Source organism: Heptranchias perlo, chromosome 5, assembly GCF_035084215.1.
Source record: "Heptranchias perlo isolate sHepPer1 chromosome 5, sHepPer1.hap1, whole genome shotgun sequence".
Taxonomy (NCBI): domain Eukaryota; kingdom Metazoa; phylum Chordata; class Chondrichthyes; order Hexanchiformes; family Hexanchidae; genus Heptranchias; species Heptranchias perlo.
Genome location: NC_090329.1, coordinates 74,187,953 through 74,206,637, shown reverse-complemented (window position 1 = coordinate 74,206,637; position 18,685 = coordinate 74,187,953). Strand labels below are relative to the sequence as shown.

Sequence of the window (18,685 nt, the reverse complement as noted above, 5' to 3'; positions counted from 1 at the left end):
GCCTGGCACCTATCTGGCGCGATTGTTACTTGCCACTTATGAGCCCAAGCCTGGATGTTGTCCAGGTCTTGCTGCAAGCGGGCTCGGACTGCTTCATTATTTGAGGGGTTGCGAATGGAACTGAACACTGTGCAGTCATCAGCGAACATCTCCATTTCTGACCTTATGATGGAGGGAAGGTCATTGATGAAGCAGCTGAAGATGATTGGGCCTAGGATACTGCCCTGAGGAACTCCTGCAGCAATGTCCTGGGGCTGAGATGATTGGTCTCCAACAACCACTATCATCTTCCTTGGTGCTAGGTATGACTCCAGCCACTGGAGAATTTTCCCCCTGATTCCCATTGACTTCAATTTTACTAGGGCTCCTTGGTGCCACACTCGGTCAAATGCTGCCTTGATGTCAAGGGCAGTCACTCTCACCTCTGGAATTCAGCTCTTTTGTCCATGTTTGGACCAAGGCTGTAATGAGGTCTGGAGCTGAGTGGTCCTGGCGGAACCCAAACTGAGCATCGGTGAGCAGGTTATTGGTGAGTAAGTGCCGCTTGATAGCACTGTCGACGACACCTTCCATCACTTTGCTGATGATTGAGAGTAGACTGATGGGGCGGTAATTGGCCGGATTTGATTTGTCTTGCTTTCGGGTAGATGCCAGTGTTGTAGCTGTACTGGAACAGCTTGGCTAGAGGCGCAGCTAGTTCTGGAGCACAAGTCTTCAGCACTACAGCTGGGATGTTGTCGGGGCCCATAGCCTTTGCTGTATCCCGTGCACTCAGCCGTTTCTTGATATCACGTGGAGTGAATCGAATTGGCCGAAGACTGGCTTCCGTGATGGTGGGGATATCGAGAGGAGGCTGAGATGGATCATCCACTCGGCACTTCTGGCTGAAGATGGTTGCAAACGCTTCAGCCTTGTCTTTTGCACTCAGGTGCTGGACTCCGCCATCATTGAGGATGGGGATGTTTGCAGAGCCTCCTCCTCCCGTTAGTTGTTTAATTGTCCACCACCATTCACGACTGGATGTGGCAGGACTGCAGAGCTTTGATCTGATCCGTTGGTTGTGGAATCGCTTAGCTCTGTCTATAGCATGTTGCTTTCACTGTTTAGCATGCATGTAGTCCTGAGTTGTAGCTTCACCAGGTTGGCACCTCATTTTTAGGTACACCTGGTGCTGCTCCTGGCATGCTTCTTCTACACTCCTCATTGAACCAGGGTTGACCCCCTGGCTTGTTGGTAATGGTAGAGTGAGGAATATGCCGGGCCATGAGGCTACAGATTATGCTGGAATACAATTCTGCTGCTGACTGCCGCAGGCCCAGTCTAGCAGCTATGTCCTTCAGGACTCGGCCAGCTCGGTCAGTAGTGGTGCTACCGAGCCACTCTTGGTGATGGACATTGAAGTCCCCCACCCAGAGTACCCTCAGTGCTTCCTCCAAGTGGTGCTCAACATGGAGGAGGACTGATTCATCAGCTGAGGGAGGACGGTAGGTGGTAATCAGCAGGAGGTTTCCTTGCCCATGTTTGACCTGATGCCATGAGATTTCATGGGGTCCAGAGTCAATGGTGAGGACTCCCAGGGCCACTCCCTCCTGACTGTATATCACTGTACCGCCACCTCTGGTGGGTCTGTCCTGCCGGTGGGACAGGACATACCCAGGGATGATGACGGAAGAGTCTGGGACGTTGGCTGAAAGGTATGATTCTGTGAGTATGGCTATGTCAGGCTGTTGATTGACTCGTCTGTGGGACAGCTCTCCCAATATTGGCACAAGTCCCCAGATGTTAGTAAGGAGGACCTTGCAGGGTCGACTGGGCTTGGTTTGCCGTTGTCGTGTCCGGTGCCTAGTGGTCCGTCCGGTTTTATTCTTATTATGACTTTTCGTAGCGAGATTTTACAACTGAGTGGCTTGCTAGGCCATTTCAGAGGGCAATTAAGAATCAACCACATTGCTGTGGGTCTGGAGTCACATATAGGCCCACCGGGTAAGGACGGCAGGTTTCCTTCCCTAAAGGACATTAGTGAACCAGATGGGTTTTTACGACAATCCAGTAGTTTCATGGCCATCATTACTGATACTCGTATTTTAATTCCAGATTTTTATTTATTTAATTAATTGAATTTAAATTCGCCAGCTACCGTGGCGGGATTTGAACTCATGACTCTGGATTTTAGTCCAGGCCTCTGGATTACTAGTCCAGTAACATAACCACTATGCTATCTACCCTAACATAGCCTTTAATCAACTTAAACACCTCAATTAGATCACCCCTTAATTTTCTATATTCAAGAGAATACAAGCCTAGTTTATGCAACCTGTCTTCATAATTCAACCCTTTTAGGTTCTGGTGAATCTGCGCTGCATCCCCTCCAAGGCCAATATATCCTTCCTGAGGTGCAGTGCCCAGAACTGAATGCAATACACCAGATGGGGTCTAACCAGAGCTCTGTACAGCTGTAACATAACTTCCACCCCTTCGTATTCCAGCCCTCTTGAGATAAAGGCCAACATTCCATTCGCCTTTTTAATTATTTTTTGTACCTGTCCACCAGCTTTTAGTGATTTCTATACTTGGACCCCTAAATCTCTGTGCTCACCAACAGTTTCCAGCTTCTCGCCATTTAGAAAATGTTCTGATCTATCTTTCTTAGGTCCAAAGTTGATGATCTCATACTTTCCCATATTGAACTCTATCAGTTTTGCCCACGGATTTAATCTATCAATGTCCCTTTGCAACTTTCTTCTCCCATTTACACTATTCACTTTGCCAGCTAACTTAGTGTCGTCAGCAAACTTAAATATAGAGCTCTCTATTCTTTCATCCAAGTCATTTATAAGTATAGTGAAAAGCTGTGGCCCCAGTACAGCTCCCTGGGGGACACCACTAGTCACAACCTGCTAATTTGAGAAGATACCCATTATCCCTACTCTATGACTCAAAAGGGCGAGGCCTGCAATCAGGGCTGGGGGAGGGGTGCTTGGCAATCGGGATCAGGGCTGGGGAAGGCTGAAGGCTTCCTTGAGGGGCCCAGGTGGAGCACTATTGCTCTTCCTGGTCCACGAAGAGTGCTGAAAGAGGCACTTACTTTGGGGAACAGGCAGCTCACACCTCCCCTTCACTGCTGAGTTTCCCGACAGCTGGGAAACCCAATTGCACTGTGGGAGCCCAATTTAAATATGTCAATTAAGCGACCCACTTCTCCACGGCGGGACACTTGGATGCCTCAATATCCACCGCATGCGCAGTGGGTTGGGATCGGGTTCCGCGCATTTCACTTTTTAACACTTCCCTCCCCTGCCTGTCATGGGGGGTTAATATCGAGGCCCGTATATTTGAAAACAGATAGCCTAGCTCGACCTTTGCGATTATTTAATTCTTGCTCTACAGCTATGGACCGTCATGTAGTCATAAAGTATTCTGTAATGGCAATTGCCATGATGTGGCAGGTCTGGTCAATGGCGTTCACTCCATCTACAGTGATGTACACAAACTAATACTCTCTTTCAATAATACGAGAAAACCATGTTACTTGTAAAAAGTAGGAAAGAATGTCATGTGTAATCTTTAGCTAAAGTGTATGGCAGCTTGTTTAAATTACATTAAAGCATAATGAAATGTGAACTCCACTGGCTTCTAATGGACTCATTTATTGGTGTTTTACCTTCTTTTGGAGCAGGTTTTTTCGATGGTTCGCGAAGGTAACACTTTGGCAAAGGGTAAGAGGAAAATAGTGGCCAAGGATATGGGTCCTTTCCCTGAAAAAAGAGCACAGAATGAAATTGGAAAAACAGATGTAAAGCAATGTTTCCCCATTGTACAAGATACAGCTTATGCATCTATTAATTTTTTACAGCATCTTGGGTCTATAATGTTTTCAGGGTTCACTGCTTGCCCATTGAAGGCAGTGTATTGCAATGCAATGTCACTAAATTAGAAAAAAATGCAGAATGACAGATATCCCTTTTCCATCTCCATCAGTGCAAAAGCTAACTTAGCTATCCATGAAGGCACCATTCTTAGATTGTACTGATGTCTATGCATAAGATGTTGAAGCCCTAAGGGGGAAAAACTACTGTAATTTCAGCAGGATTACTAATATTTCTCTATGACAGTAATTTCCTCATCCTTTGTATAAAGTTGACAGCTAATAGAAGCATGTAGCATACAAAGGAAACACTGTAGCAAATACGACATCCTGAGCATACTGATGAGGGTTATCACAAAATGGGACTCAGCAGAACATCACCATGCCACGTTTGGCTGAGAAAAATAAACTAGAAAAAAGAACAACTACTGTAGGAAGATTATAAATCACAGTGCAACCATCATTAATTTCACAGCTCAAATTATTTAGTATTTTGAAAATCCAGACTCTGCAATGACTATGTAATATAAAAATGTAGTGAATTCAAATAATTGTAAATTGTCATTATTGACCATTTATCATTTGAAGACTGCAGCAGTATTTTTGTAACAAAATCAAAAATATATACTTATGTGGAACTCTAAGGATACTAATTTGATTTTTTGTTCTTACAAATTTCTCAAGCTGAAAATTCATCACTGTTAATATGGGTGCATTTGAAAGCTGAAAATGTCCCTTAGTAAGCAAAGACTTAAGTTAGTGGCTTTTGCATCATATCAATAGAATGTTGTGATTAAGGTAAAATTAATTCTTTAAAAACCTTTGAATTGTTAAAATGGATATTAAACAAAGTTTATAATAAATAATACCATAAATAGTAATTAGGGAGAAAGTAAAAGCTATCTGGCAAATATTTTAGCAAATTTATTAACAAGCCAAAGGGGAAGGGATACTTTAGTGGCATGCTCTGTTAGAACACTGTCCTTCTCAGTTTGAACAAATTCTGTAACATCTCTCTCTGATGCTGTTACGGATTCTAAGTAAAATGAGTGTGGACAGTTTTAATCAAATTCCCAGTGAATAGAAATTCATAGCTCATAATCTCCCCGATGTGGCACTTACCAGCATTAATTCGACAATACTGCTCGCTAAGGCAAGATGTTAATAAATTTATGACCTAACCGTGTAATCCATGAGTAATGAAGTTGTGCGTGGGCTGTGTCAGCCTGCTCGTGAGTTGAATATTTCTTTATTCAATAGTTCCCCAATGCATATTCTACTTTTAACACAAAAGTAACAACAAAGATTACTTTATAAAAATTTTCTCTTGGGATGTGGCAACGTTGCCAAAACCAAATTTATTGTTCATCTTTAAGCTGGTGGGCTGCCTTCTTAAAGCATTTTTTTATATAACAACTAGCCACTTCGGAGGACACGAAGGGTCACAATGTGGAACTGGAAACACCCATAGGTATGACAGGTGCCCTTTCCTGAAAGACATTATTGAACAGGTTGGGTTTTTCTAAAAAAGGCTCAGCAGCTTTCATGGTGATCCTTTTCTGGTGCCAGTCCACAAGTTACCAGATTCATTGATATTAATTTCACAACTTGCCATGGTGCAATTTGAACTCATGACTTCTGGGTTGTAGATCCAGTACCATAATCACAACACTATCACACTCCACGTACCATTTGAGTGGCCAGGCAGGAGCTACTTCTTACTGAGAAAATCATATAAGCAATGATTGCTATTTAAGATGTTTTGTGACATCATAACATCAGAGGCATCTGCATGTGACCATCCATCACACAACATATAAGGGCTCGCTTTACTCTGCAGCTTCAATTTGCTTTCCCCCACCTTGCCAATGCATTTCTTTAAATAGAAAACATATTAATAACTTTTACTCCCTACCAGGCTTGGGAATGCATTCTGTGTTCAAGGTGCTCTTTGGAATAATTATGATGACGTTACAAAGTGGATAATCTTTTTTGTACAGATTGGATGTTCCACACATTGCTGGAGGCTGAACAAATAATACCTCATGAGGAGGAGGTAGGAAAATGATTCCCTTCCATCATTACAGGCTTGCTGTATGAACCACAGAATGATAAAACTCTAAAAGTTCATATCACAGAAGGAGGCCATTCGGCCTGTAATGTCTGTGCCAGCTCTTTGCGAGGGCAATCAAAGAATTCCCAGGGATAGATGGGGCATGATTTTAGCATGGTGGCGGGAAGTCAGCGGGTGGGTGATTAGTTGGGTGGGAAACCTGGAATAAATTTTTGAGCATCGGTTTGAGCGATTGCAACTGAATTGAAGACCCTTAATTTCACTTCCGGGTTTCGCATCTCCAAGGGCGTACTGAGCATCCGCATGACACGCTGTGAATTAGGGTATTTAAAGGGACAGTACAAAAATGGATTTTGAGGGAGAAAGGAGGAGCATTGAAAATGCAGCATTATAGAGCCAAGGCAACACCCCGTTTCAGCGACACGTCCCTTGAGTTGCTATTGGCTGGTGTCAGAAGCAGGAGGGAAGTCCTCTACCCAGCTGACAGGATGAAGCAACCTGCTTCTGCCACTAAGAAGGCATGGCAGGAGGTGGCAGAGGAGCTCAGCAGCAGGATCACGGTGCCCAGTTCATGGGTGAAATGCAGGAAGTGTTTTAATGACCTAACCAGGTCAGGAAAAGTGAGTACATTTGATGATTTACCCACATCCTATGAAAAGAACCCCCACCTCACCTCTCACTCTGTGTTGCAAGGCAGAGGAGTAGAACTGGAGGCAGGCCACCACAAATAGTACCACTGACAGAAGGAGAGGAGGCGATGGACATCAGTCGAACGGTTGCATGCTTGGCTATCAGAGATGGAGAGACTGGCAACCCGCAGACGGCTGGTGACAGAACTTTAATATCCTTCACATACATGATGAATTGATGTTATCAATGATTGACCTGTTCCACACCTCGGTATGGTCACTGGAAAGATTGTCACTTCTCCGATGAATATTTAATATTGGATTATGTTGCTTTCCAGGGCCTTCATGGATTGATGAAGAGGCAGCTGCTATGGAAGAAGGCAATTCCTCAGAGGAGCTCAATTCTTCTGAGGATGCACAGTCACATGACATCCAGCCATGCACCAGCACAGATACTGGCACTTCGGTGGGTTGTCACCTGGTGATTCAACACTCACAAGTGTGCACGATTAGACACTGGTGGCAGGGGCAGCTGTGGAGAGTCCACATCGGGGGGTGGGGGGGCGCACTCATCTCCAAGCTCTGCTCAGCTGGACACAGATGCTGAACCCCCGGGGCCATCATTGAGATTGAGAATGATGGAGGTACAGCTCCACTTTTCCAAGGTAATGGAGAACGTGTCACGCACATGCACCACAATAGCACAGAGGATGGAGGAGTCCAACTCCATCGCTAGTGGATTGGTGGCGCAGGTAAGTGCGGGCATGTCTTCGATGGAGAGAGTGGCAGCCTCCATTGAGCTTCAAGACAGCTCACAAATGAGTTTCAAATAAGTAATTAATATCAGTAAAGAAAAAGTACTAAAGAAACTAATGGGACTAAAAGCCAACAAATCCCCTGGACCTGATGACCTACATCCGAGGATTCTAAAAGAGGTGGCTGCAGAGATAGTGGATGCATTGGTTATGATCTTCCAAAATTCCCTAGATTCTAGAACGGTCTTTCACAGTTCTCCTAACTATGATCTTTCAAAGTTCTCTAGATTCAGGAACTGTCCCTCTAGATTGGAAAATTGCACATGTCACTCCGCTTTTTAAGAAAGGAGAGAGAGGGAAACCAGGGAATTATAGACCAGTTAGCCTAAAATCTGTTGTGGGGAAATTGCTGGAGTCTATAATTAAGGATAGGGTGACTGAACACCTGGAGAATTTTCAGTTAATCAGAGAGAGCCAGCATGGATTTGTGAAAGGTAGGTCGTGCCTGACAAACCTGATTGAATTTTTTGAAGAGGTGACTAAAGTAGTGGACAGGGGAATGTCAATGGATGTTATTTATATGGACTTCCAGAAGGCATTTGATAAGGTCCCACAAAAGAGACTGTTAGCTAAGATAGAAGCCCATGGAATCGAGGGAAAAGTACAGACTTGGTTAGGAAATTGGCTGAGCGAAAGGCGACAGGGAGGAGGGATAATGGGTAAGTACTCACATTGGCAGGATGTGACTAGTGGAGTCCTGCAGGGATCTGTCTTGGGGCCTCAATTATTCACAATATTTATTAACGACTTAGATGAAGGCATAGAAAGTCTCATATCTAAGTTTGCTGATGACACAAAGATTGGTGGCATTGTAAGCAGTGTAGATGGAAACATAAAATTACAAAGGGATATTGATTGATTAGGTGAATGGGCAAAACTGTGGCAAATGGAATTCAATGTAGATAAATGTGAGGTCATCCACTTTGGATCAAAAAAGGACAAAACAGGGTACTTTCTAAATGGCAAAAAGTTAAAAACAGTGGATGTCCAAAGGGACTTAGGGGTTCAGGTACATAGATCATTGAAGTGTCATGAACAGGTGCATAAAATAATCAATAAGGCTAATGGAATGCTGGCCTTTATATCTTGAGGACTGGAGTACAATGGGGGAAAGGTTATGCTGCAGCTATACAAAACCCTGGTTAGACCGCACCTGGAGTACTGTGAGCAGTTCTGGGCACTGCACCTTCGGAAGGACATATTGGCCTTGGAGGGAGTGCAGCGTAGGTTTACTAGAATGATACCCAGACTTCAAGGGTTAAGTTACGAGGAGAGATTACACAAATTGGGGTTGTATTCTCTGGAGTTTAGAAGGTTAAGGGGTGATCTGATCGAAGTTTATAAGATATTAAGAGGAACAGATAGGGTGGATAGAGAGAAACTATTTCCGCTGGTTGGGGATTCTAGGAGTAGGGGGCACAGTCTAAAAATTAGAGCCAGACCTTTCAGGAGTGAGATTAGAAAACATTTCTACACACAAAGGATGATAGAAGTTTGGAACTCTCTTCCGCAAACGGCAATTGATACTAGCTCAATTGCTAAATTTAAATTTGAGATAGATAGCTTTTTGGCAACCAGAGGTATTAAGGGATATGGGCCAAAGGCAGGTATATGGAGCGAGATCACAGATCAGCCATGATCTTATCAAATGGCGAAGCAGGCACGAGGGGCTGAATGGCCTACTCCTGTTCCTATGTCCCAGTGGATTGGAAGGAAGCAAATGTAACCCCACTATTCTAGAAAGTAGGGAGAGAGAAAACAGGGAACTACAGGCCAGTTAGCCTGACATCAGTCGTCGAAGAAAATTTTGGAATCCATTAAGGAAGTGGTAACAGGGCACTTAGAAAATCATAACATGATTATGATGTGGAGATGCCGGTGATGGAGTGGGGTGGACAAATGTAAGGAGTCGCACAACACCATGTTATAGTCCAACAGCTTTATTTGAAATCACAAGCTTTTAGAGAGTAGGGATAAACGGGTCATTTTCAGGTGGGCAGGCTGTAATTAGTGGGGTGCTGCAAGGATCAGTGTTTAGGCCTCAGCTATTTACAATCTATATTAATGATTTAGATGAAGGGACTGAGTGAAATGTATCTAAGCTTGCTGACGATACAAAACTAGGTGGGAAAGTAAGCTGTGATGAGGACACATAGGGCTCGATTTTAGGATCGTGTTTCCGGCGGGTTCCCAGCGGGGTGGCCCCGAAAATCCCGATTTCCGGTGACGTGACTGGATCACGACGAAATCCCAGCCACTTCCGGGTACCGCGCTGACGTGCGGGGCTGCGCACGCTAGCCCCGCTGGTGGGAATCCCGCAGGCAATTAAAGCCAGCGGGGTTCCACTTGAGAGTACTTACCTTGCTCGTTGTGGTCAGTTAATGAGCTGAAGCAGCTGTCAAAAGAGGAAGTGTGGGATTTTCGGTTCAAGGCAGTGAGTTTCCCACACTGGGGGAAACAGTCTCCCTCCAACCAGGCGTGTTGCAGCCAGCAGCCTGTGGCAGGTGCCAAGGTGCGCTCCACGGGGGAGAGCCCTCACCCACGCAGGAGGCCACCGCGTCACATAGGGCAACCCCTGCCCTCCACCACCCCCCGCCAAGCCAGAGGACAGACCGACACGAAACCGCAGCCCCAGTCCGAGGAACCACACACCTACCCTGCACAACCCCTCAGACCAACACCTGCCAGTTGGGTGGTGTGTGGAGACCCTCGGAGGACGAAGAGCATGACCAGCCCCAGCAGCCTCGTAGTCCACGCCGTCCGCCGCAGAGACGTGGAGCCCACCAACACGGTGTTGTTGCACGCCCACCTGCACAGCAGGAGGGAGGGCTACCGCAGAGAGAGACGCATCGCAGAGGGCACTACCCTCGCCACAGGGTCCACAGACCGAGGCGCAGCTCCCCGGACCTCTCCGAGCAGCAGTGCACAGGGAGGCGCAGATTCGCTCGACATGTAGTCGTGGAGATCTGCAGCCTCTTTCATGCCGAGCTGCTCCTGGCTGGCCCCAGCACCAACTGCTTACCTGTCGCTGGCAAAGTCACCACTGCCCTCCACACCTTCTCCTCCGCATCCTTCCAGGGTGCAGCCGGCTACACCACCGATGTCTCTCAGTCGTCTGCGCGGACGAGCCCTGCAAATACACCTGCACCTACTCTGCAGTAACACGATGGGTGGCATCAGTGGTGGGTCCTCATAGTGATACCCAGGAGCGGGCATTATTGGACACAACGGACAGGATTCGCGGAGACATGGCAGTGGTGGTGTCAATATAATGTGTGCTGTTTGTTGCTCTGAAATTCAATATGGGTAACACCCATGACAAACCCTCACACACCCTTGTGCACCCCCTTCATGCTGACGAGACGTTTGCCTTACGCTGCCTACTGCACATATGTTATGCATGCCCTGTGGCTGCAGCACAGGTGGTGGCAGGTTGAGTGAGGCTGGCCGTGAGGGAGATGCACGAGAGGGTGAGTATGGGATGGAGCAATGAGATTGTATGAGGAGTGGGTTGCGTGTTAGTGGCAGGGTGAGTACTGGCGAGGTGAGTAGGTGGAGGTAAGATGAGGATGGGGTGTGAGTGGGTATGAAGGGTGATGTGACAGAATAGTGTTGGCGGTGCCGAAGGAGATGTGGGGTGGGGGCAGTGTTGTGGCAGACGGAGTGTAGGGGAAAGACTTCGTGTTCTCACTGCGGCTGACCTACTGCGGTCATTGCAGCGCCTCCTGCACTGTATGCAGGTGGGCGATATGTTGGTGGCGCAGGTGACCCCCTCTGCCACCTCGAGCCAGGCCTTCTTGGTGGCAGAGGCAGACCGCTTCCTCCCGCCCGCCGGGGGGAAGATCTGTGTCCTCCCCCTCCTCCTCACCCCATCTGATGATACCTGGGGTGAGGCATCATTAAACTGGGAGCAGCCTTCCCCTGGACTGCTCCATGCTGCAATTTGTCCCATTGGTTGCAGCATCTGTCAGTGGAGGACTGCCCCTTTAACTAGAGAGCCTCCAGCTGACAGATCGTACTGCGCATGCGCAGCCCGACCGACGCGCAGGCCAGCGCCGTGGACCCCGGAGGAGCAGGTAATTGATTCCTATTAGTGGGTTGCCTGCTACGATCGCGTGGGCAACCCACTAATTTCGCCGAGCGTGTTGACCACGCTCCCGGAGGACCACCCGCTGGGAACCCGCAGGCCTGCTAAATTCGGGCCCATAGAGTTTGCAATGGGATGTGGAGAGGTTAGGTGAGTGGGCAAGAAGGTGGCAGATGGAGTATAATGTGGAGAAATGTGAGGTTATTTACTTTGGTGGGAAGAATAGGAGAACAAAATATTTTTTAAATGGTGAGAAACTATTCAATGTTGGTGTTCAGAGAGATTTGGGTGTCCTTGTACAAGAAACACAGAAAGTTAGCATGCAGGTACAGCAAGCAATTAGGAAGGCAAATGGTATGTTGGCCTTTATTGCAAGGGCGTTGGAGTACAAGACTAAGGAAGTCTTATTACAATTGTACAGGGCTTTGGTGAGACCACACCTGGAGTACTGTGTACAGTTTTGGTCTCCTTATCTAAGGAAGGATATACTTGCCTTGGAGGCAGCACAACGAAGGTTCATTAGATTGATTCCTGGGATGAGAGGGTTGTCCTTTGAGGAGAGATTGAGTAGAATGGGCATATACTCTCTGGAATTTCGAAGAATGAGAGGTGATCTCATTGAAACATAAAAGATTCTGAGGGGGCCTTGACAGGGTAGATGCTGAGAGGTTGTTTCCCCTGGCTGGGGAGTCTAGAACTGGGGGTCACAGTCTCAGGATAAGGGGTCGGCCATTTAAGACTGAGATGAGGAGGAATTTCTTCACTCAGAGGGTTGTGAATCTTTGGAATTCTCTACCCGAGAGCTGTGGATGCTCAGTCGTTGAGTATATTCAAGACTGAAATCAATAGATTTTTGGACTCTAGGGGAATGAAGGGCAATGGGGATCGGGCGGGAAAGTGGAGTTGAGGTCGAAGATCAGCTATGATCTTATCGAATGGTGCAGCAGGCTCGAGGGGCCGTATGGACTACTCTTGCTCCTATTTCTTATGTTCTTATGTCCATGCAAGCCATGACAATGGCCGTGTACACTCTGGATGCCAACATGTCTGCCGCCTTAAACAGGCAGACAGATACTACAGCCATGGCCTTAGAATGCGGCGGGAGTGATGTTGCACTGGCCCAGGAGAGGGATGATGGCAAAAGTGGTCATGGAAGTGGGGACTCCACTCAAAGTGCCCTCACCTCTCATCCATTGCCCCACCTAAACCAGTACCTGTAATGCTGCCACCTCTCCCGATAGTCGAGACTGCAGCTGCACAGGAATAGGTGGAACAGTCTTTCGCAGGGCCCTTATGGGCTCCAAACCCCAGAGTGCGTAGGCCAAGAGCAACTCATCAGTCGGGGCATGAATCTAAGCAATTTGCCACTACCCCGGCTGAAGCCACAGGAATTGCACCACGTAGAAGCGCTAGGAAGAAGGCGGCTAAGGTTTTGTAATTCACCATGGGTACGTACAAGGGTGTTTGACGGTATGTCATGTTGTTAATTTATATTTGTTTTTTGTTCATGCCACATTAAATGTTATCATTCTCACCATCACAGCAACGTCTTGCCCATTCTTGAGTCCCTTTTGTGAAATCGCCCTTTCATGTGCTTCATCGTGAATGCCAAGACATGGGGCTCTATTTTAGTACCCGCTATCAGGTGCGTTCCTGGCGGGGGGGCTCCGAAAATCGGAGAATCCCGGCATGGTACCGGAGCCCGCCCCGAACCCGCGCACTTCCGGGTTCCCTGCTGACGCGCCGGCGTGCGCGCGCAGCCCCCGCTGGTGGGAATCCCGCAGGCAATTAAAGCCAGCGGGGTTCCACTTGAAGGTATTTATTTAGGTATTTCAGGTCATTAACTGACCTGATTAAAGGATTATGTGGGATTTTAGAGCAAACTGGGACTGTTTCCCACACTGGGGGAAACACTCCCAGGTCAAATGGACGTGTTGCAGCTGTCAGCCTGTGGCAGCTGCAAAGGTCCATTTGACAGGTCGGGGTGGGGGTGGTGGGGGGAGACCCTCACCCATTGCAGGAGGCCACTCTGTCACTTGGGACAAAGTTTGGCCTCCACCACCCTCCTCCTGACAGTCAAAGTCACCAACCTCCGCACTTACCCCGGGGTCCGGAGACATGTACCTACCTTGCGGACCTCCTCAGATGAACATCCTGCGGATGGGGGCCGCCATAACTGCAGTCATGACCTCCTCGGAGGGCGAACAGCATCACCAGCCTCACCAGCCTCGCCGTCCACCTCTGACACGCGGAGCTCCACAACAGAGTGCTGTGACACATCCACCTGTACAGCAGGAGGGAGGGCTACCGCAGAGAGAGATGCGTCGCAGAGGGCACTACCCTTGCCACAGGGTCCACAGACCGAGGCTCAGCTTCCTGGACCTCTCTGAGCAGCAGTGCACACGGAGACTCAGAGTCATTCGACATGTAGTCGTGGACATCTGCAGCCTCTTTCATGCCAAGCTGCTCCTGGCTGGCCTGAGCACCATCTTCTTACCTGTCGCTGTCAAAGTCACCACTGCCCTCAACAACTTCTCCTCCACATCCTTCCAGGGTGCAATCGGGGACATCGCCGATGTCTCTCAGTCGTCTGCGCAAAAGAGCCCTGCAAATACACCTACTCCCACTCTGCAGTGACACAATTGGTGGCATCAGTTGTGGGTCCTCATAGTGATACCCAGGAGAGGGCATTATTGCACAAACCAGACAGGATTCGCGAAGACATGGCAGTAATGGTGCCAATATAATATGTAATGTGAGTTGTTCAGAAATTCAATAGAAGTAACACCCATGACAAACCCTCAGACACCCTTGTGCATCCCTTTCATGCTCACGACACGTTTGCCTTACGCTGCCTACTGCACATATGTGATGCATGCCCTGTGGCTGCAGCACAGGTAGTGGCAGGTTGAGTGAGGCTGGCCGTGAAAGAGATGCACGAGAGGGTGAGTATGAGAGAGAGCCATGAGATTGTATGAGGATTGGGTTGAGTGGTATTGGCGGGATGAGTACTGGCGAGGTGAGTAGGTGCAGGTAAGATGAGGATGAGGTTTGAGTGGGTATGAGGGGTGATGTGACAGAGTTGTGTTGGCAGTGCTGAAGGAGATGTGGGGCGGGGGCAGTGATGTGGCAGACGGAGTGTAGGGGAAAGACTACGTGTACTCACTTTGGCTGACCTACTGAGGTCGTTGGAGCGCCTCCTGCACTGTATGCAGGTGGGCGATATGTTGGTTGCGCTGGTGACTTCCTCTGCCACCTCGAGCCAGGCCTTCCTGGTGGCAGAGGCAGGCCGCTTCCTCCCGTACGCTGGGAGGAACATCTCTGTCCTCCCCCTCCTCCTCACCCCATGTATTGATACCTGGAGTGAGGCATCATTGAACTGGGAGCAGCCTTCCCCCTGGGCTGCTCCATGCTGTAATTTTTGCTATTTGTTGCAGCATCTGTCAGTGGAGGACTGCCCCTTTAAATAGAGCGCCTCCAGCTGACAGATCTTACTGCGCATGCGCAGCCCGCCCGTCGCGCAGATCAGCAGTGGGGAACCCGGAGGAGCAGGTAAGTGCATCCAATTAGTGGATTGGATCCTACAATCGCGCGGGAAACTGACTAATTTCACCGGGCGCGTTACCCACGCACCAGATAGCCCCCCCGCCGAGAACCCGCAGCCCTGCTAACATTGGGCCCATGATGCCACCCAATGGATGTATGCGTGGTTGAAGAACTGTCTTGTGCAAACGGTGGTGGTGGGGGGGGGGGGGGGGGTTGTTGATGGTGATGGTTGTTCCAGACTGTCTGAGTAGTTCACATTCTTCAATTTGCAGATCTCATTATGAGAAGAGTGAATCCCTGGCACCACGGGCAGCAATGTGCGCCGCTGCTCTGCTGATGGGTTCCCCATCTTCATTTTCCACCTTGTCCTCAAATTCCTCATCCTCTTCTTCAATGTTGCTGGCAGATGAGGATGCTTCATGAGTGCATTCCAGCTCCTCCACCTGTAAGCCTCTCTGCTGAGCGATGATGTGCAGGATGCAACACAGGATTATTATTCTGCACACCCTTGCAGGTTAGTACTGAAGGGCTCCCCCAGATCCATCCAGGCACCTGAAGCACATTTTCAGCATTCCTATGGCTTGCTCAATGACAGATCTGGTGGTGATGTGGCTCTGGTTGTACTGCTGCTGTGCCGTTGGTGGGGTTACTCACTGGTGTCATGAGCCACGTCTGCAGGGGGATCCCTTGTCTCCAAGGAGCCAGCCCAGGCCCTGTCTTGAGTGTGGAATTCTTTGAAGAAGTAACAATGAGTAAACAAGGGTAATGCAGTAGATGTAATATATTTCGATTTTCAAAAGGCTTTCGATAGGGTACCACATTGTGGACTCATGGCTAAAGTCACAGCATGTGGAGTCAGAGAACAGGTAGCAGAATGGATAGCAAGCTGGCTACAAAACAGAAAACAGAGAGTAGGGATTAAGGGTAGCTACACTGACTGGCAAAAGGTGGGAAGTGATGTACCCCAGGGATCGGTGCTGGGACTACTGTTGTCCACCATTTACATTAACGATTTGCATTTGGGAATCAGAAGTACAATTTCAAAATTTGCGAATGACACCAAATTGGGGGTGTAGATAATACAAAGGAAGAATGTGTCAAAATCCAAGAGGACATTAAGAAACTTGCAGAATGGGCATGTAATTGGCAAATGAATTTCATTATAGTAAGTGTGAGGTGGTGCATTTTGGTAGGAAGAATAAAGAGGCCATATAATGCTTGCATAATAAGAGTCTAAACGGGATAGAGGAGCAAAGAGACCTAGGGGTACAGGTACACAGGTTAATAAGGCCATAAAAAAGGCAAATCAAGCACTAGGGTTCATTTCTAGAGGGATAGAATTGAAAAGCAAAGAAGTTATGTTAAACTTGTAAACATGGCAATGTGTGGAGGAGTCCATATCCTGCATGGTGGGGTGCTGGTGCACAGAATTGAAAGCATACAGACAGCCTTGGAGTGGTGGCAGATCCAAGGGCCATTTTCTGCACACTCCCTCAGACCAGATGCCTTGTCACTCCTACAATGGGGTCTGCTAACCCTCAGGTGACTTTATGCCGTTGACAGGTTGCAGGTGACAAGATCACTAAGTATTTTTAAATGCTAGATATCTGGAAAATGCATTGAGTTAGAAGCTGTAAATTAAAAGTCAGTGTATTTGTAAATTCTATGTAAATCCACTCTTGTATCACAGGGTGCTATTATAGATTTTGTGGCACCGTGTTTAGATGTGTGCAGCCTTGTCCTAACTTGCGGCAAATGTTGCAAAACCATGAAGTTGGGTCATAATAGTATCATAACCTTGATGAAAACTTCATATTTATATAGCAGTGCCTTTCAGCCATGCACTAGGCAAAAAATGCAACTAGGAGTTCAGAATGGGAGCAGACACCCAGCGTTACAAGTCTTCACCCAAGTTTCTAGTTTACCGCATCTTTCATACTGACGCTCCTGAGGCATTAGAGTAATGCAAATCAGCTCTGCTGTGCCTTTGAAGAAGTGAAAGAAACATAATTTTCACAGTCTACTGAACAGAAAGAAGATCAATGTGTAGTGATCTACCATTGCACTGCATGAGGAAAGATGGCTATATACTCTGAAGGACATTGAATTTTGAACACAAGAAAAATCAAGGATGAGGAAAGACTGTTTTTTTCCTTTTAATATCACCCACTACTGCTTTAACTCTTTAACCAAAGCATCTAGCTGCATTTTGAAAGTTCCTTAAGTTTCTCCCTCCACTATCCTGCTTGGCAATTCATTTGATGGATTTATTAGCCTTTCAGTAAAGAAGTTCTTCCTAATACTGATTTTTAAAAAATAATTTAAATTTATTTCCCCATGTTCTACTCTTACAAAATGATATTCTTGATCGTATCTTGTCTATCTTACTTAATATTTTACATTTAATGAGGTCCCTCACTTGCCTTTTTTCTAGATTGTATAGCTTGAGTTTCATAATTTTTGAGGAATCATCAGCAAAAGTGGATAGGATTGTACAATGACTGCAGGAGATTATTGATAGGGACAAGATACAGAGCCTTGCAAAACCAGTGAGTTGATGGGGAAAAAGTCAGGCGATAAACCGTGAACCACGAGCAGAGCTTAGAGAAAACATGAATAACTTCAGTGTGAGATAAAAGTATTTGGAGCTGACTATTTAGATGAATCTTTGAAACATGTTAAAGACTGAAATGGTGGCAGCAGCCAAGCTTTCTGTGCAAGCTTTTCATATGCCAGTAAATTATGCAAATTACAGGAAGGGACTCCCATAGCCTGCCCCGAGTTACTGGTATGGGGACGCCTGATGTGGGCAGCTCAACACCAATCTTTTCAATATCGGAAAATTAGGGCTTAGATATTTTTCTGACGCATAGCGTCTCAGACTACTCCTATAAGTGACTCCCTATGACTCAGAGCATGACCTTACCTGCCCAATACATAGGTAATTTGTAGAAAGCCCAGGGATCGAGCAGAGAACCTTAGTTACTGTACTATGGCTACTGATTATATCATGTACCCTCACTTTGGAAATTGGTAGAATAAACACTTCACTAGACCATGCTCAGCCGATAAACTGCCAAATGGAATTATCAAATAATAATTTGATATGTGAGCAGAAGCAATGACATATTGTAGATTTTGCGTAGTTACAGCTTAATTATACTTCCTTGGAATATAGAAATTAACTAACAGTTGAGCAGCTACCCTAAATATGACCAGACACAAGATCCTTGAATATTAAACAACAAACTGCCACATAAAGGTTATCATCCACAGAATTTCCCTGGCCTATTTAACTCTCTGATGGCATTAGAAGGATTATGTAATTTAAACAGGATAGTCTAAGAAATACTTTTCCAAATGTGATCAGGACAAATAAATCAAACTAAAAAAGAGCTGACAATCAAATATATCGACGATGGCTGCTGCCGAAAAGGCAGAAGATGGGGTAACACGGGGTGAGATATCGAAACCTGCTTCAATGAGAGCCAGGAGAGTCAGCGTATTCTGGGGACAGGCAGAGCTCGGGCAATAGCTATAACTACTAAAAATCTACAATATGCCATTCCTTCTCTACACATGTCTATTTATTCCACACAGAGTAAAGAAAGACCAAGTGTAGACTACAGGTGGAGTAGGGTTAGAGGGCAAGGGATAATTGGACCATTG

At 46.9% G+C, this 18,685-nt stretch overlaps 1 protein-coding gene across 4 annotated transcripts in view; it reads right to left on the bottom strand.

Annotated features, from left to right (window-relative positions):
* tbc1d32 (TBC1 domain family, member 32) overlaps window positions 1-18,685 on the bottom strand; it is a 252,709-nt gene that overhangs the window by 87,177 nt on the left and 146,847 nt on the right. For all 4 annotated transcript variants that reach the window (XR_010962915.1, XM_067984665.1, XM_067984664.1 and 1 more), the window contains exon 26: window positions 3,662-3,755. Coding sequence is in view for 3 of the 4 variants with exons in the window: in XM_067984665.1 (XP_067840766.1) it covers window positions 3,662-3,755 (94 nt within the window). In the remaining variant the exon portion in view is untranslated. The remainder of the gene's footprint in view (window positions 1-3,661; window positions 3,756-18,685) is intronic.